The sequence below is a fragment of the Medicago sativa genome, chromosome 6 (genome assembly GCF_051527215.1).
Source record: "Medicago sativa cultivar Bolivia chromosome 6, Bolivia_mono, whole genome shotgun sequence".
NCBI classification, from domain to species: Eukaryota; Viridiplantae; Streptophyta; class Magnoliopsida; order Fabales; family Fabaceae; genus Medicago; species Medicago sativa.
In genome coordinates, this window is record NC_140754.1 from 79,178,848 (window position 1) to 79,195,207 (window position 16,360).

Here is a 16,360-nt window from a genome sequence, read left to right on the forward strand (position 1 = left end):
CTCCAAGGACACAAGTTAGCATTTTTCTTTCCTTATTTATGTTTCACCAAAATTTGCGTTGAATCCTAGAAGCAAAGTATAATGATAATTATTAAATTAGTATTGCACCATGTGTTCTTCATCATTGATTTAACAAATCATATCTTAATTAATTATGTGGTGTAATTTATATTGATTTAATGGTAAAAATCAACTTACTCCCTCCGGTTCTATTTACAAGAGACAATTTACTTTTTAGATACATTAAATAATGTATGTATCTAGTCAAGAACCTAAACCAAATACATAAATTATTTAATGTATCTAAAAAGTAAATTGTCTCTTGTAAATAGGACCGGAGAGAGTATTATGTATGATGTAAGATATGTCTCATTTGTGAAATATTAATTTTTTTAATGGACTTTTGAAATATTAGCTAAAGCGTTGACATGATGAAATTAAACTTTTATCAGATATTCTATGTGTATAATTTTTAGAACAGTAACGTTTGACAAATAGTCTGACTAATCAATCAATATAGCATGCGTGCCCACGAAATCATGTCGATTAATGAATGGTCTAGTTTATCTTCCACGAAACCTTTTTACAGCTGCATTTCCATTTTCCAATTACCTAAAGTCCCCACAATAATTGTTGCATCATTACGGCCAAGTTTCTAAATGTTTTGACATATTCCTTCGGTCCTTAATTAAAAAAAAATCGCTAAATACAAGCCTTCTTTTCAAACGGAGGATGCAAACGGAGCATAATAGTTTGTGGTTTAAAGTGTTAGGGGCCAAATATGGTATGGACGGTGGTATAGTTAGGGAAGGAGGGATTCTTCATGGTGGAATCAGGTTGGCAAAATTAGACAAGGGAATGAGTAGTTGGTTTGATAACAATTTAGTGAGGATCATTAGAGATGAGACTAAAACGTTTTTCTAGTAGGATACATAGTTGGAAGGAGGGCCACTATGTCTTAGGTTCTATTGTCTTTTTGATTTGGCTGAGAACCGGTTAGGGTTGGTTATTGATATGAGCAGTTTAGGTTGAGGATTAGGAGAAGATGCTTGTTCTTGGTGTCGGATGTTACTAGAATGGGAGGAGGAGGAATTGAGTGAATGTTATGGTTGTTGTATAATATTTGTTTTTGCAGGGAGAGAGTGGACGATAAGTGGGATTCGCAACTGGACCCTAGTAAAGGATAAATCGTTCATGGGGTATACAATATGTTGACAAATGTTAATGAGTTGTTTTAGCCTAAATTCACAAACATATTATGGCAAAAGACAACTCCTTTAAATGTGATGTTGTTTGGTTGGTGGATGTTATAAAATAGGATTCCTACTAGAGATAACTTATAGCAGCAACGAGTATTAGCGCAAAATAATATTCTTTATTTGGGTGGATGTGGCACGGAGGAGACTGTTAACCATCTTTTTCTTAGTTGTACGTTCTTCGGTGGTCTTTGGTATTTGGTTCTACAATGGTTATAGATGCATTATGTTTGTCCATACAATATTGCTTAGCGAGTTATTAAATTTGGTGACTTAGGAAGGTTTTCGAAGAAATTTTAGTCTTCTTTGAATCTAACTTGGCTAGTTTACAGTGTGGATTATTTGGAAGGAGAGAAACTCTTAAATTTTTCAACTTAAAACAAGTTTCAATTATGCAGCTTGTTGACAAAGTGAAGTTATTAACTTTTACATGGTCGAAAGCGAAAATCACGGTTTTATCTTTTGGTCTTCATCTTTGGTGGCATAACCCAATTGTTTGTATGAGTTTTGTTACATAACCGTGATCTTTTTTGTTTTATGTTTTGTTCTTGCCTCTCAGATAGTTGTACTTTAATATATTTCATTTTGATGTTTTCAATAAAATAATATGGAAACTCTGAAAAAATTTCACGAATATTAAAAAACAAGTTGTTTAGCTAATTTTTTTGTCTCTAATATGTGTGACTAAGTGTTTTGTGTATAATAATTTAATTTAATAATGACAAATTTATATTACTAATAAGAGATTTTGTCAAAAAAAAAAGTACTAATAAGAGATATATTTAAAAAAAAGACAATTGTGTTACTCTAACCATAAACTTTGTGCTATCTTTGCAAATCACCAATTTATTAAAATAATCCAACCGAAATGCACTCTTAAGAAGTTGAAAAATGCAAATGAATAAAATAAGGTCGACAAGGTAAGCAAACATGAAAATAAAGTGTCCAAATTGTAGTCACCACCATTGACATTCCTTGCTTCCCACGATGCCACTACATTTGACACAACACACATTTTTTTTATTTGAAATGATATTTGTATAACCATTTTGTGATAACTTTTAGATAATTTTCTCTTTTATATCGTTCTTATTCAATTTTTTGTTTCTCTCTGTTGTTTTTAACCAATAAGAGAAAAAAGAAGGTTGTCACAAAAAATATCACCAAATAGTTGTACAAATATCATTATTTTTTTTTATTCATCAACAACAACTCAATTATCAACTAATTAATTAATGAAGATAATATCCTCTAAAAAAAACAATGAAAGTAATATATCATGCAGGATCCTATATTCCTATATGAAAAGCTGTCATCTTGTGTCACTAATTATAATATAAATCACATCACATAGAAAATTAACAAAATTTCCTTGTTCATACTCTATTTGTCCAACACTATGGTAAGCATCTTTTTATTTTTTTCCTTGTCAACTTCGTCCAAATCAAAAAAATTCCAGCGCTGTTACAATATGAGTGGTTTCATTTGCCTTGTTATCACTTTGCAATAATATTAATTTTCTTAATAGTAAAAAAAGTGGGATTAACCTACTACAATACCATGTTAACCTCATAATTTTCATTTTTAAACCTTTTATAGTAGGTCCATATTAGAACTAGAAGCACCCTAGAAGAAAAAAAATATGATTATGATTCTATTGACCCATCTTGATTGGTTCCAAAACTCATATTTTCAGAAATTTTATAAGCTATGGACATAATCTTTTTATATATGTTTTTGTTCATTCTTTCATTGAACATAGTCTTGTGTATTGAAATTGAAATCAAAGATTTTCATCCACAAGAAAGAGAAGCTTTGTTACTCATAAGGGATTCTTTAAATTCTTCTTCTATAAATTTGCATAGAAATTGGACAGGACCACCTTGTATAGAAAACAACCTTAGTATATGGTTTGGTATCACTTGTTCAAATTGGCATGTTGTTCATATTACAATTCAAGGAGTCAACCTTAGTGGCTATTTACCTTCCACATTTCTTCAAAACATAACTTTCTTGAGGCAAATTGATTTTAGAAACAATGCACTTTTTGGATTATTGCCAAATCTTACAGGTTTGGTTTTCTTAGAAGAAGTTAAGCTTTCATTTAATCATTTCTCAGGTTCAATACCTTTGGAATATGTTGAATTGCATAGTCTTAAAGTTTTGGAGCTGCAAGAGAATTATTTGGATGGTGAAATTCCACCTTTTGATCAACCATCATTGATAAGTTTCAATGTGTCATATAATCATTTGGTAGGGAAAATTCCTGAAACTTCTTTGCTTCAAAGGTTTCCAAAGAGTTCTTTTGATGATAATTCTGATCTTTGTGGAAAACCATTGGATAAGTCATGTTCTGCTGAATCTCCTGCACCACCTCCTTTTGCTATTGCACCTAGTACTTCAATGGAAACAAATAAGAAGAGGATTCATGTTTGGATTATTGTTTTGATTGCTATTGTTGCTGCTTTGTGTCTTTTTCTTGTGATTATTGCTTTCTTGTTTTGTAAAAGAAAAGCCAGAGGAAATGAAACAAGAATAAATGATTCAGCAAGTAAGATATTTCTTTCTTATAAATTCATTTCTTCTTCTTTTTTGGATTGACTTATTTCAGCTTTTCTGCTACCATAAGCACTTGTGAGACGATTTGTCTATTTGGATTGACTTATTTGAGTTTATCGATTAGTATAAGCACTGCGTGAGAGAGCATACACAAATAGCTTAATTGTGTTATGTCCAAAAGCTGTTTTTAGCTTATTTTTATACACTCTTTAGAATAGTTTTTGAAAATAACTTATAACTTATATGATAAGTGTTTATGTTATAAGCTCCTAATTATGTTATTTATCCAGACAAGGCCTATTTAGGAGAGTTATGGAAACAAATTATATAACTTGTCCATAAGTTGTTTTCAGCTTATTCACATATGCACTTCAAGATAGTCTATGAAAACAACTTTTGGTTATATGAAAATAGTTTGACTTTACGATAAGCACTTATGATGTAATCACCTAATTAAACTACTTATCCAAACATGGCCTAAAGTCATACCTTTATTTTTTATGAAAATTTATTATTACGATATTTATCTAAACTTTCTAAGAAAAATGTAAAAAAATTAGGTTTATTATATATTCAGAATGTTAATAAAATTATGTTTCATAGACTTATTCAGAATTTCTAAATATTTTAAACTTCTTTTGATTTTTCTTATAGGGTATGTTTTTGGAGCATGGGCAAAGAAGATGGTATCTAATGTAGCAAACAATGAAGATTCTGAAAAATTAGGCCAATTAGAATTTTCAAACAAGAAATTTCAAGTTTTTGATATGGATGATTTGTTAAGGGCATCAGCAGAAGTGTTAGGAAGAGGAGATTTTGGTGTTACATATAAAGCAACACTTGAAAGTGGTAATGTTGTAGCAGTAAAGAGACTTGGTTACATGAATGAATTGAGCAAGAAAGAATTTATTCAGCAGATGCAATTGCTAGGAGAGATAAAGCATGAAAATGTAGCTGAAATTATCTCCTTTTATCATTCAGAAGATCAAAAGCTTGTCATATATGAACTTGTCTCTGATGGCACTTTGTCTGAGCTTCTACATGGTTAGTTTTATTTTTTGTTTACTTTTTAAATAAAGGGTGATTTTTGTCTCTAAACATGTGAATGATTGTCGCTATAGTCCTCGAATGCATTGAAATTATAGAAGCATCTCTAATGAATGATGTGTTTGATCTGCTAAACAGTAAGTACTGGACAGAATGGTACAAGACAGAACATCACAACACAAATCAGACCAACACATGACAAATTTTTATGATATTGAATAATTGATCGTCTTATACAATTTTTTGTGGACAAAATGTTATTTTGCTATTTTAGATAACTTGTACGTGAGACAAAAAGTTGTGATGTGGTTTAGTGAGGAACAAAAAAATTTGTTTTTATTCTGTCCCTTGCCTACAGTTTGCCCTATCCCTGATACAATTTTACAAATCAAATACTGTACAACTTGAGTTGTCATGTCTTGTCCTTCATTTTTTAGCAAATCAAACGCATAGTAAGTGTGTCTTTTATTAGTAATTTTATAGACTAAATTGACTAGCGAAAGACATGATTGAAGACGAAAGTAACCAATGAAAATAATATTTTTTAGGTATGTTTTTGAAATTTTAATACATTCAGAGACTATTTTGACACGGTCTTACACATTTACGCATCAAAATAACTATTTACTCTATATTTGTTTCTTTATTCTTTAAATTCCAGGTAAGAATAATGTTAGGGACACATTCTCTAAGACACACATTCTGACACACTCTTTTTCATTGGTTGAAGTTCATATGACTTCCACCAAATTCTGTGAATCCCATATAAATCTTGTGGAATCCACGTAAGTTTTAACCAATAGAAGAGATCTAAGTGTGTTAAAGAGTGTGCTAGCACTCTTCTTTCATGTAAATAGTCACTTTGGTATTTGAATTTGTGAGACGATGTCACAAAAGTCATTAAATGTATCAAAATCACTAAATATGTTTATTGTTAGTCATTTTGATCTTTGAATGAGTCTCACACTAAAATTCATTATGTCTTGGTGCTAGAGGGTAGAGGAATTGGAAGAATACCTCTTGATTGGACAACAAGACTTGCCATTATCAAAGACATAGCAAAAGGTCTTGATTTCCTTCACCAATTTTTGTCTTCTCACAAAGTTCCACATGCAAATCTCAAATCATCAAATGTTCTAATCCATCAAGACAACCAAGGCTACCATTCCAAGCTCACAGACTATGGCTTCCTACCTTTACTTTCATCATCTATGAAAAATGCAGAAAAACTATCAATAAGCAAGTCACCAGAATTTGTTAAAAGAAAAAAGTTGACACACAAAACTGATGTATATTGTTTTGGTATCATTATGCTAGAGATTATAACAGGAAAAATTCCTGGTCATATATTAGGTAATGAAATTGAAGAAACAAGTAATGATCTTTCAGATTGGGTTAGAACTGTGGTGAATAATGATTGGTCTACAGATATATTTGATTTGGAAATATTAGCAGAAAGAGAAGGACATGATGCAATGTTGAATTTAACTGAGATAGCATTGGAGTGTACTGATATGATGCCTGAGAAAAGGCCTAAAATGAGTTTAGTGTTGAAGAGAATTGAAGAGATAGAGCAAATGATAAAAGACAATGATTGAAACAAATTTTAGTCACTATAGAAGGATATTGTATTGTCTTGCATGAAGTGCACTATGGGAACATTCACATATTCATCTGTAACACTAATTATTTTTTATGAGAATGACGCATTATCCAAAGCAGAAAAGGATTAAGTCCTATTATTACAGGGGTTAATCCTTTTCTGCTTTGGAGAAAATGATATGTGTGGAGAACATTATTTCAGAAGAGATCAAAACCTCTTTGATGTAGAGAAATTATTGTTTCCATTGTTTTTGAGATTAGTATAGTTATTGTTGTAATTTGTTCTAACTAGAGAAATCCATTCTTCACAGTTGTGAGATTGAGAATTTGTCTTATTCAAAGTTATCTTGATCTCCTTTCAAGTGGTAGGTAGGCCTTAGCTTCAACTATGTTCATATTTTGGGACCTCGATCAGAACCGGTCCAATAATCTTTAAAAATAAGTAAGGTCAAAAGCAAATATTATTATGAGACCTTTTTTTTAATTTTTTTCTTTTCTGCATATGAGGCCTTTTTGTTTATAAAATTTAATGAACAATAATTTTTTGATGGTAGGCCTAAAGCGAAAAATTTAGTGGTCTTACCCTTGGTAAATCAAAGTTAAATTGAGCTATTTAATGAATGAAAGTATGTTTATCCTATCTATTGGATAGATTCATTTAAGAAAAGTGTAACTGATAGTCAGTTAACAGGGGTGATTTCTCCAATTTAGTGAATGTCACATATTCATATTAGAATATAAAATTTATTCGACGAATATAGTTGCTCAGTAGTCCCTTAAATGGACATTTCAGAGAATACAATGTAATATTGTATAAAGAAATAATGCCTTATGACCTATAATTTTTAAATCATCTCTAGGAATAAGTTGCAGGTTCTGCCTTGGACAAATTGAGTGAGATAGATCAGTATAAAAATGAAGCACTGAAAGCATTAGAGTATGAAATAGATAACCTTTTAACAATTATATCATCAACACCTAAACTTTATTATCTATGAGTGTTTAACAGTTAACACAGATTACTGCTAAATTGGTACAACTATAAACAAATTCCATGTTAAGATATTAATTAATATACTTAAGAGTGATTGCATAAAATGATACAAGTCTGTTTTAGTTTAACTAATTGTATTGAGTTCAAATTCACCGAAAATTCTTGAGTATAAATACTTATCAATAGTCCTTCATATTATCAATATTCTAAAAGATCTATGTCTTTTTGTCTATGTCTGTTATCAAATACAACCCTAATTATTCACTTAGTTTCATTTATGTTATTACTTACTTAATGTCATTCAATATAAACACTAACAAAGCAACCAATTTGGTTAAAATTTTACAATTTCAAAAACCATTTTAAACTATCAATAATGTAAGAGGCTAGATTGATATGATCCTAGCATATCAATTTAAATATTTACTAGAGAAATAAATTACACAAATTTCTATACATTTCAAACAAGCCTCTAAAACAGCAACCGCCTAGAGAACAATTTGACTTTGTCTTGGTCTAGAAATTCAAGGATCAACATTATATTAAACTGCAGAAGAAAATAATACAAGTGATTGCTGATATAGATGTATATGTATAAGAAACAAACAATAACTCAATTTGTGTTGAGAAGCCAACACATCACTACGTGCCCAAAATTTAGCATCTCACAAAGCCATGTGTCTCACCTAAGTCCAACTCATATTTTCCTCATATACACATTGTGACTATATACTTTTCATCCATGCATAGAACCCTTTTATAAGTTTCATTTGCTTCAAACAACAATCTTTTTGATCAAAAAAACATTTATAGAAAGACTAGTTGTTGTGTTGTGATAATCTTAGTAAAAAAACACTTTGATGGCAACTCGTAGGTATGCTTTTGGAAGGGCTGATGAGGTTTACCATCCAGATTCTATTAGAGCTACCTTAGCTGAATTTGCTTCCACTTTCATCTTTGTCTTTGCTGGAGAAGGCTCTGGCCTTGCTTTGGGTTTGTATACATTCAAAATTAACATATCCTTGTTGCATAATTAATTAACTAGCATGCCATGTTATGACTATGTCGCTATGAAGCACGGATATTAGACACGATTCAAACACTGACATGCAGATACCGCTAATAATTTGAGAAAATCTCATAATAAAGTATAATTATATGTGCCAGTGAGACACCTCTAATCTGAGGAGTGTCCGTGCTTTATAACTTAGCATTTGTGTTTATTTTTGGTGCATGCATATATATTATTATAGTATGTTGATGATTTTTGTGCATTGTTTCTCTTTGTTACAGTTAAGATTTACCAAGATTCAGCTTTCTCAGCTGGTGAATTGTTGGCAGTTGCACTAGCACATGCATTTGCTCTATTTGCTGCTGTGTCTTCCAGCATGCATGTATCTGGTGGTCATGTCAACCCAGCAGTGACATTTGGTGCTCTCATAGGTGGCAGGATCACTGTCCTTCGTGCTGTCTACTATTGGATTGCTCAACTTCTAGGTGCTATTGTGGCTGCCCTCTTGCTTAGGCTTGTCACTAATAATATGGTAATCATTTTTTTGATGATTGAGTCATAATTTTTCTCATGTGTATTAGATAGAAGGAGTCATCATAATTTTGGAAGAGGGGTGAGAATAGGTTAGGCCAATGCCTCTTCTGAATATGTTAGTCCAATGTGGACACACGTGTCTGACACGTCATTGTTCGACACGTAACACTTCAGATTAAAGGTGTGACATGAGTAAATGTACGCACAAGTATCTGACACTTTATATTAAAGACGTGCCATGTGTCATGTGTCAGTGCCATGTGTCAGTTTTTCGGATTGTCTATGTCAATACATCATAGAAAATATAGTAAAAAAGATTAGATAATATTTACATGATTGAAAACAATAGATTTTTTTTATAATATTTACATGATTGAAAAAAATGGATTTTCATTAAGAACTCATGTGGTGTTATGGTTTCTGTTTATTATAGAGACCAGGAGGGTTTCATCTGGCAAGGGGAATTGGTGTAGGACATGGACTTATACTTGAGATTATCATGACATTTGGACTAATGTACACAGTATATGCAACTGCCATTGATCCCAAAAGAGGCACTATTGGAGCCATTGCACCTTTAGCAATTGGACTCATTGTTGGTGCAAATATCCTTGTTGGTGGTCCATTTGATGGAGCATGCATGAACCCTGCACTTGCTTTTGGCCCTTCTTTGGTGGGATGGAGATGGCACCACCACTGGATCTTCTGGGTTGGTCCATTCATTGGTGCAGCATTGGCAGCACTCATATATGAATATCTTGTGATCCCAACTGAGCCACCTCATGCACACCAGCCTCTTGCTCCTGAAGATTACTAGTTACCTACTTCTGTTTATCATTGTGTGTTTGTTATTAGCTGCTTTTGTTTATGAAAAATATGAGGTCTTGTTTGTTGTATCATTTTGTTTTTATCACTTTTTTTTGGTTTAGTTTCAATTGAGCCAATATGCTGTATTTTTCTACTGTTCTTGGGGTATCAGCTTATGTGTATCTGTGTTGTATTGTGTGTTGCAAATATTGAATAAAATGATAAAATTGGCATCACATTCAAGTAATAACAATTGTGTGCATATAAATATAAATATTATAAAACCAACCCACTCGGTTGGCATAGATGGTTGGACTTTCTGATAATTAATTGGAGGAATAGTCATTTTAATCTCTGAATATGTAAATAGTAACTACAATAGTATTTCGATGTATCAAAATTTCAAAATGGTTCATGATTGTGTACGTCAACGTTGTAAGACTATTTTAACACCAGGGACGATTTTGACTAATAAAATGCACAATCAAAGACTATTTTAAAATTTCAATACATTGAAGGACTATTTTGATCACTCGTTATACGTTGTGGAACTAAAATGACTATCATTCCAACACTAATTAATATAAATGTGCAAAACATGTCTTTTTTTTTGTTTGTGTTCTCCGGGATTCGAACCCCGGACCTTTGCATATATTATGCATTGTCCTTACTATTTGAGCTAAATTCACGGGGACCGTTTGGAACATGAAAGTGTGTTTTCTTAAAATAAAATGAAGATAAAGCAAACTTTGAAAATTTTTGGTATTTCAGTTGAATGACAAAAAAATCTTTCACCTTAATCAATAATGAATGTTATTTATTTCAACAACACAACAATAAATAGAGGGAAATTCTTCCTCAGTAGTATTTTAAAGTAATAAACAAATGCAGCTTAACAATATCAAAGTTAACACTATACATCTATACTTTGCTTTTTCTTGTAAAATCTGGCTACCCAAGGAGCAAGTTTAGTGTCATGAGGTGTCCTGGGATTGACAGAGTAATAATCAGACCAAAAGCAAGGATTGAGTTTATCAGTAAACTTTTTGTCAGCATAAAGACAAAATGGTAGCCAATTTTCCCCTCCATTCATTCTTCTCTTCCTTTCCCTTGGGTAAGCTAAGGGTGCCTGTACATACCTGCAATTATGTCAACTCCCATTTAGCAATACAACAAATGGTACATGAAGGAAAAACATAACTTCAGTACTTTAGGTATGAAAGTTTGGATTACAAGAAAAACACCTTATGCCATCTACAACAGCATCCCAACAGAAGTGAGTATGACCAAACACATGACAAGAAGATGCATCCTTCCTTCCCATATCACCATGTATAGACCTTATTCGATCTTCAAGAGGGTCTGAACCAATTATTTTTGGGAGCTTTGGATAGAATAACATCCTCTTTTCTGGACAAAGTTCTTGCCTGTGAAGAAGCATGCTAACATATATAAGCCATAACCAGAACAAATAAAAAGCTTAAAAAACAGAAAAAACAACACATTATTTATATCTTGAGGTGAGACAACCACACAACGGTCATTGAATAATAATGCATTTTAGTGTTTGAGGAATTATTTATTCCAATGTTGGATTTTATACACCTTTTCCTCATACAATCATGCCGTATGGGTCACTTTTCATTATATTAATATTGGTGTCCATAAGCCATATAAACTTGTTTGGATTGATTTATCAGAGTTTATCCACTAGCAAAAACACTTGTGATTGTAAGACTGATTGGGAGAGCTTATGAAAACAACTTATGGAGATGTCTTTATATTGTTTCCAGCTTATTTCCATAAGATCTCCATGATAGTTTACGAAAACAACTTATAGTTTATATGAAAACAATTTGACTTTATTTTATATTTTGTTATAGAAATAACTTATACATAAATACTTAGAAAATATATATAAATAACCGTTTATGCTGTAAGCATTGTTTATCCAAACATGACCATATACAATTTTGCACTGAGCCTCACTCATTTTAGAAATTAGGGACACCATTACCATTGCACTGAATAAAACATGTACCAAGCAATCAACACTGTACTTTCCAACAAGTTTATGTGCTAAGTAACCAATTAGTTGTTGAAAGTTGGAACTGAGAAAATAGCTGCAATTCGAACGACGGATTAATCACCTGGGAACAAAGTGGGAAAAGGAAATGATATGATCACACGTCTTCTGAATCTCCTGTATCATTTCCATTTGGTTATCATTTAGGGCATCAAAATATAATGAGAGCGAGGTATCTCCATTTGAAAGTCCATTGGGCCAGTTACATGCATGGAAGTCCTTACACGCCTAAAGAAAAATAAACAAATATAAGGAAAGTAAACAAATACTCCCTCCGTCTCACAATAATTGTCACTTTAGCATTTTTTCTTTTTCTCAAAATAATTGTCACTTTACAATATCGATGCAGCATTTATTACTTTTTTCCACTATTATACCCTTATTTATTGAATTTCATCCAACTTAACTACTCCACTAACTACAATTAATAAGGATATTTTAGTAAATGCTACTAATTTTACCATTGAAATCAACACAATTAATCATTTCCTTAATAATCGTGTACAAACCTTAAACGACTAATATTGTGAGACGGAGGGAGTACCATAGGTGTTAGGAAAGAAGTTGACAAAACGTATAAATGAATCTATGTAACTAAATTACACACATGAGAATTATTAGAATTTGGGTTGAACCTAACTCAACCATACAAAACCGGCTTGTAAGGTGAATGATTTTGCCCACTTAAAAAATTATTTTGAGACTATATCTCATCCAATGTGGGATTCTTAACACACATCCCTCACACCCAAGACTGGACAGAGTGACCTGATAATGGGTGGCCTAGTAGATCTTGGATAGACTATAATACCATCTTAGAACTTGGGTTAGGCCTTACTTGACCCCACAAAACCGACTTATAAGGTGAGAGAGGCTTCTCACTTATAAACTCATTTTCAGGCCATCCCTAATCCAATGTGGGACTCTTAACACATCCATCACACCTAAAACTGGACTCTGGAGCGTGACCCGAGTAGTCCGATAACGGGTGGCCCAATAAACTTAGAATTTGGGTCGGACCAAACTTAACCCTACAAAACCGGCTTGTAAGATGAGGGATGTCTCCTAAACTCATCTTCAGACCATATCTCATACAATATGGTGGGACTCTTAACAAGAATATTATACAGAACCATAAATACTAAGATTTACATTACCCTTATTATTGTATTGGTTCTACCAATAGGTATAGACTTATAACAAGATTGGTAGATGTCTGTAATAACAACTAGTTAGCCAAATAATTAACAGTTTTGTTAACAGTTACTACTGGGATAGATATCTATTAAAGTTCCTGTCAAACACTTAACTTACATAAAAGCCATTTTGACCTATAAATTTAGTTGTCTTCAAAGACCATTGCATCATATTCATTCTCTCAGATTTAGGGAAAGAGACACTGGTTTTCTTTATGCGATTCACATTCATTTCCATTAATTTCTTGACCTATCTCTCATTTTCTGAAGAATTTCCGACACTTTTAAAGATCAATCAAATTGGCAGCATTTTATGGCAGCATAAAGAGAAATTAGCAGTGTATTGCAGGGTCAGCCAAATAACTTTTGAGCCTAAATTGAATTCTTATAAGGACATAGATGCTTCAATCACATGTCAAGTCAAGGATCAAGTATCACAAAAGCTTGAGTTGTTAACTTAGGTTTAGGCATAAGAGTAAACACTATGATAATAACTAATCTAGTTCAAAGTTATTGGGCCTATGCCATTTGGCCCTTTAAGTTTCTAAGTTAGTAGTCTAGTCCATTCGGTTTTACTATATATTTGTTTGTAACCTCTATTATGTAATGCCATTGATAAAACCCTAGCTGCCTGTTTGTTATTCTGTCTGAAAGCCTATATTGTTAACACACAGTAACTGCCAGACCAGCACGAAGCATGGCATTTTCACACAACAGTAAGCAACATTTTAAGGATCTTTACATTCTGCTTTTTTTTATTACACAATTGACAACACCCCGAAAGTTAAAATGCACACACATATATTACCCATAACAGAAATTAGCATAAAGTTTGTATGCAGATAGTCTTTAATCAAGCACCATGGGAAATTAAGCGCATGATCAGACCATCAATCAACGTTTTTTGAATGGCTTACTAGGAGTTTAAGAGAATAGTCACCATCTCCAAAGACGGGATGCGATAGCCTGTTATGTCCTTCTCTTTGTCAAAGCTCTGTTAAACAAGCAAATTGAACATTTAAACAGTCCCCTAAAGAAACACTTTTGAAAGATTAAGGAGATAAAACCGACACTACAGAAGTAATCACCTCATGGTACCAAGAGAACAAAGGAATGATTCCTAATGCACCCACAACCGTTGGATTTGTCTCTACTCCAATTCTCTTACATGCATCAAGCAACTTGTTAAACTTTTCAAGAGAATCAACCTGGAGAAAAATCAGCAAAAGCTTTATCAGAATAAAAAGTATTGCAACAAAGTTTACGGGAACGAGGAAAGCAGTAAGTCTGGTTTCTGATATCAAGTATAGCAATACAGACGTGCACTAAAGGCTTGTTTGGATTAAGTTATTTAAGCTTATCCAGTGGCATAAACACTTTCGAGACTGTCTAGGAGAGCTTGTGAAAACAGATTATGACATGTTCATCAGCTTATTTCTATAAGCTCTCCATGATAGCTTATGAAATCAGCTTATAGCTTATATGAAAATAATTAGCCTTTGTTAAGTTGTTTATCTAAACATGACCTAAGCTATCTATCCCTTCAACTTAAATCAAACCCAACCGAAAATCAAGGTACAATGTAAAATATGAAGAAAATAGACCTAAATACGTTCACGGAATTAATGAAATAATATCAAACAAATTAACAAAGACACTTATTTGATGAAAATACTCCAGAGGACTAAACAAAAGACACTTCAATCTTCGCTAATGGTGTTAACAAGACTACTGTGACGAAAGGTTTTAAATTGCGGTAATGGCCTTGTTCATGTTACGATACTTGACATTGCGAAGAATTGCAGTAAAATTCGGCCGATGCAGCCTTAATCACAGCCACTTTGTGATTGTGGAGACATCAACAAACCTTGATGCCGTCATCCAAATTTTAAACACGGGACTTTATTTAAAACCTTGGACAATAGTCAAATACTCTGACATGCGGGACTAAATTGAGGGTTTACTATAATTATATACCTAAAAGCCATGTTTGTATCAAATAATCTACATAATGCAAGAATATAGGCATAATGATAAGGTTATAATGACCTTACATAATTTTGTCCCTCGCGACGACACCAAAGATCATGATTCCCAGGAACATAGAAAACATGTTCAAATCTCTCTCTCAAAAGAGACATTGTAACAAAAAACATGTTATATGTCTCAGCAACATCACCAGCCACAAGAAGGACATCATCCTTATAATTCACAGATGACAAACCCTCCACCCACTTCAAATTCTCATCATAATCAGTATGCAAATCAGAAACCACAAACACGCGCAACCCATCAGTGTCCCCTAAAGCAGAAGACAGTATCTGTTGTCTTCGAAGATGAAACCTTTTCATTCCATAATTGCAGCTAACAGTTACTTGTTTAGAGAAACATGAAGATTGATGATTATGAGGCTGTTGGGACAGTGTTAGAGAAAAAGGGCTAAACCTTACCACCATCAATGCTAACCAATATTCTTGACCTACGATGATTCAAATTCAACAAAAAAATTATACCATGTGAAACAATTTGCAAAAGGGTAATCAAATTTATGCTCAAAATTGGAAATTGAGGGAATTCATTAGAAACATCGAAGAATATACTCAGAATCAAAATAAAACTATGTGGAAAAAAAAAAATGTACCTTTTTGTATATTGAACAATGATTTTGCGAAAAATTAGTCAAGTTTGATGATAATTTATCATCAAACTTATAAAAATGTGAACTGAGAGGAGTAATTTGTATTAATTGCAAATACAGGATAAAAGAGGAAACCAGATATTTATCTGTGTATTATAGGAAATTAAATTTCGGTAATTATATAATTTGATTGGAGAAATTTTCTACTTATACCTCCTGTATTCCTGGTTACACCCCAAAATGACAAAATTAACCTTATAAAATTTAATTTTCAAATTCACCTAAAAAACTAATGCATCTTCCTTCTTTAATCTTCCAAAACTCAGTTTAAGTGTACATACTTAAACTTAGTTTAAGTAGATCATGTGAACTGAGTTTGAGTATATATATTTGGATTCAGTTTAAGTAAGTCATGCAAACTTAGTTTAAGTATGTCATATAAACTGAGTTTAAGTGTACATACTAAAAGTTAAATTCTATTTTAGCATATCAACGTTGAACAACAAGAAAAAAAATGAAACTCTAGTATCATTGAAAATGAAGAAGAAATTCACTTACTTATATGCAATATAGTATTAATGAAATATGTTTTGATTCACTCTTTAATCTTTTATAGGGATTGATTGAAC

General features: G+C 32.3%; 3 protein-coding genes across 3 annotated transcripts; 2 read left to right on the top strand and 1 right to left on the bottom strand.

Annotated features, from left to right (window-relative positions):
* The first annotated feature begins 2,580 nt into the window (after nt 1-2,580).
* LOC146917132 (leucine-rich repeat receptor-like protein kinase PXC1) lies at nt 2,581-6,807 on the top strand. The gene is made up of 3 exons (XM_085718923.1): nt 2,581-3,807; nt 4,470-4,859; nt 5,856-6,807. The coding sequence occupies exons 1-3, from the start codon at nt 2,967-2,969 to the stop codon at nt 6,458-6,460; spliced, it is 1,836 nt and encodes a 611-aa protein (XP_085575049.1). The 5' UTR covers nt 2,581-2,966; the 3' UTR covers nt 6,461-6,807.
* A 1,391-nt stretch (nt 6,808-8,198) lies between these two features.
* On the top strand, nt 8,199-10,047 carry LOC146917133 (putative aquaporin TIP-type alpha). The gene is made up of 3 exons (XM_085718925.1): nt 8,199-8,451; nt 8,752-9,002; nt 9,438-10,047. Exons 1-3 carry the CDS (start codon nt 8,319-8,321, stop codon nt 9,819-9,821), a joined length of 768 nt encoding a protein of 255 aa, XP_085575051.1. The 5' UTR covers nt 8,199-8,318; the 3' UTR covers nt 9,822-10,047.
* A 537-nt stretch (nt 10,048-10,584) lies between these two features.
* LOC146917134 (uncharacterized) lies at nt 10,585-15,912 on the bottom strand. Its single transcript, XM_085718926.1, has 7 exons — nt 15,735-15,912; nt 15,148-15,572; nt 14,182-14,301; nt 14,034-14,087; nt 11,962-12,125; nt 11,056-11,238; nt 10,585-10,950 (listed from the first exon to the last, which is right to left on the bottom strand). The coding sequence occupies exons 2-7, from the start codon at nt 15,547-15,549 to the stop codon at nt 10,725-10,727; spliced, it is 1,149 nt and encodes a 382-aa protein (XP_085575052.1). The 5' UTR covers nt 15,550-15,572; nt 15,735-15,912; the 3' UTR covers nt 10,585-10,724.
* Nucleotides 15,913-16,360: the final 448 nt, after the last annotated feature.

Bases quoted from the DNA above. Each gene is read 5' to 3' on its own strand.
- LOC146917132 (XM_085718923.1), top strand. From the start codon at position 2,967: ATGGACATAATCTTTTTATATATGTTTTTGTTCATTCTTTCATTGAAC. The intron at 3,808-4,469 runs GTAAGATATTTC...TTTTTCTTATAG, and splicing joins AAGAATAAATGATTCAGCAA to GGTATGTTTTTGGAGCATGG. The intron at 4,860-5,855 runs GTTAGTTTTATT...TCTTGGTGCTAG, and splicing joins TTTGTCTGAGCTTCTACATG to AGGGTAGAGGAATTGGAAGA.
- LOC146917133 (XM_085718925.1), top strand. From the start codon at position 8,319: ATGGCAACTCGTAGGTATGCTTTTGGAAGGGCTGATGAGGTTTACCAT. The intron at 8,452-8,751 runs GTTTGTATACAT...TCTTTGTTACAG, and splicing joins AGGCTCTGGCCTTGCTTTGG to TTAAGATTTACCAAGATTCA. The intron at 9,003-9,437 runs GTAATCATTTTT...TGTTTATTATAG, and splicing joins GGCTTGTCACTAATAATATG to AGACCAGGAGGGTTTCATCT.
- LOC146917134 (XM_085718926.1), bottom strand. From the start codon at position 15,549: ATGGTGGTAAGGTTTAGCCCTTTTTCTCTAACACTGTCCCAACAGCCT. The intron at 11,239-11,961 runs GTGATTAATCCG...GCTTCTTCACAG, and splicing joins TTTTCCCACTTTGTTCCCAG to GCAAGAACTTTGTCCAGAAA. The intron at 10,951-11,055 runs GTGTTTTTCTTG...ACATAATTGCAG, and splicing joins GCTGTTGTAGATGGCATAAG to GTATGTACAGGCACCCTTAG.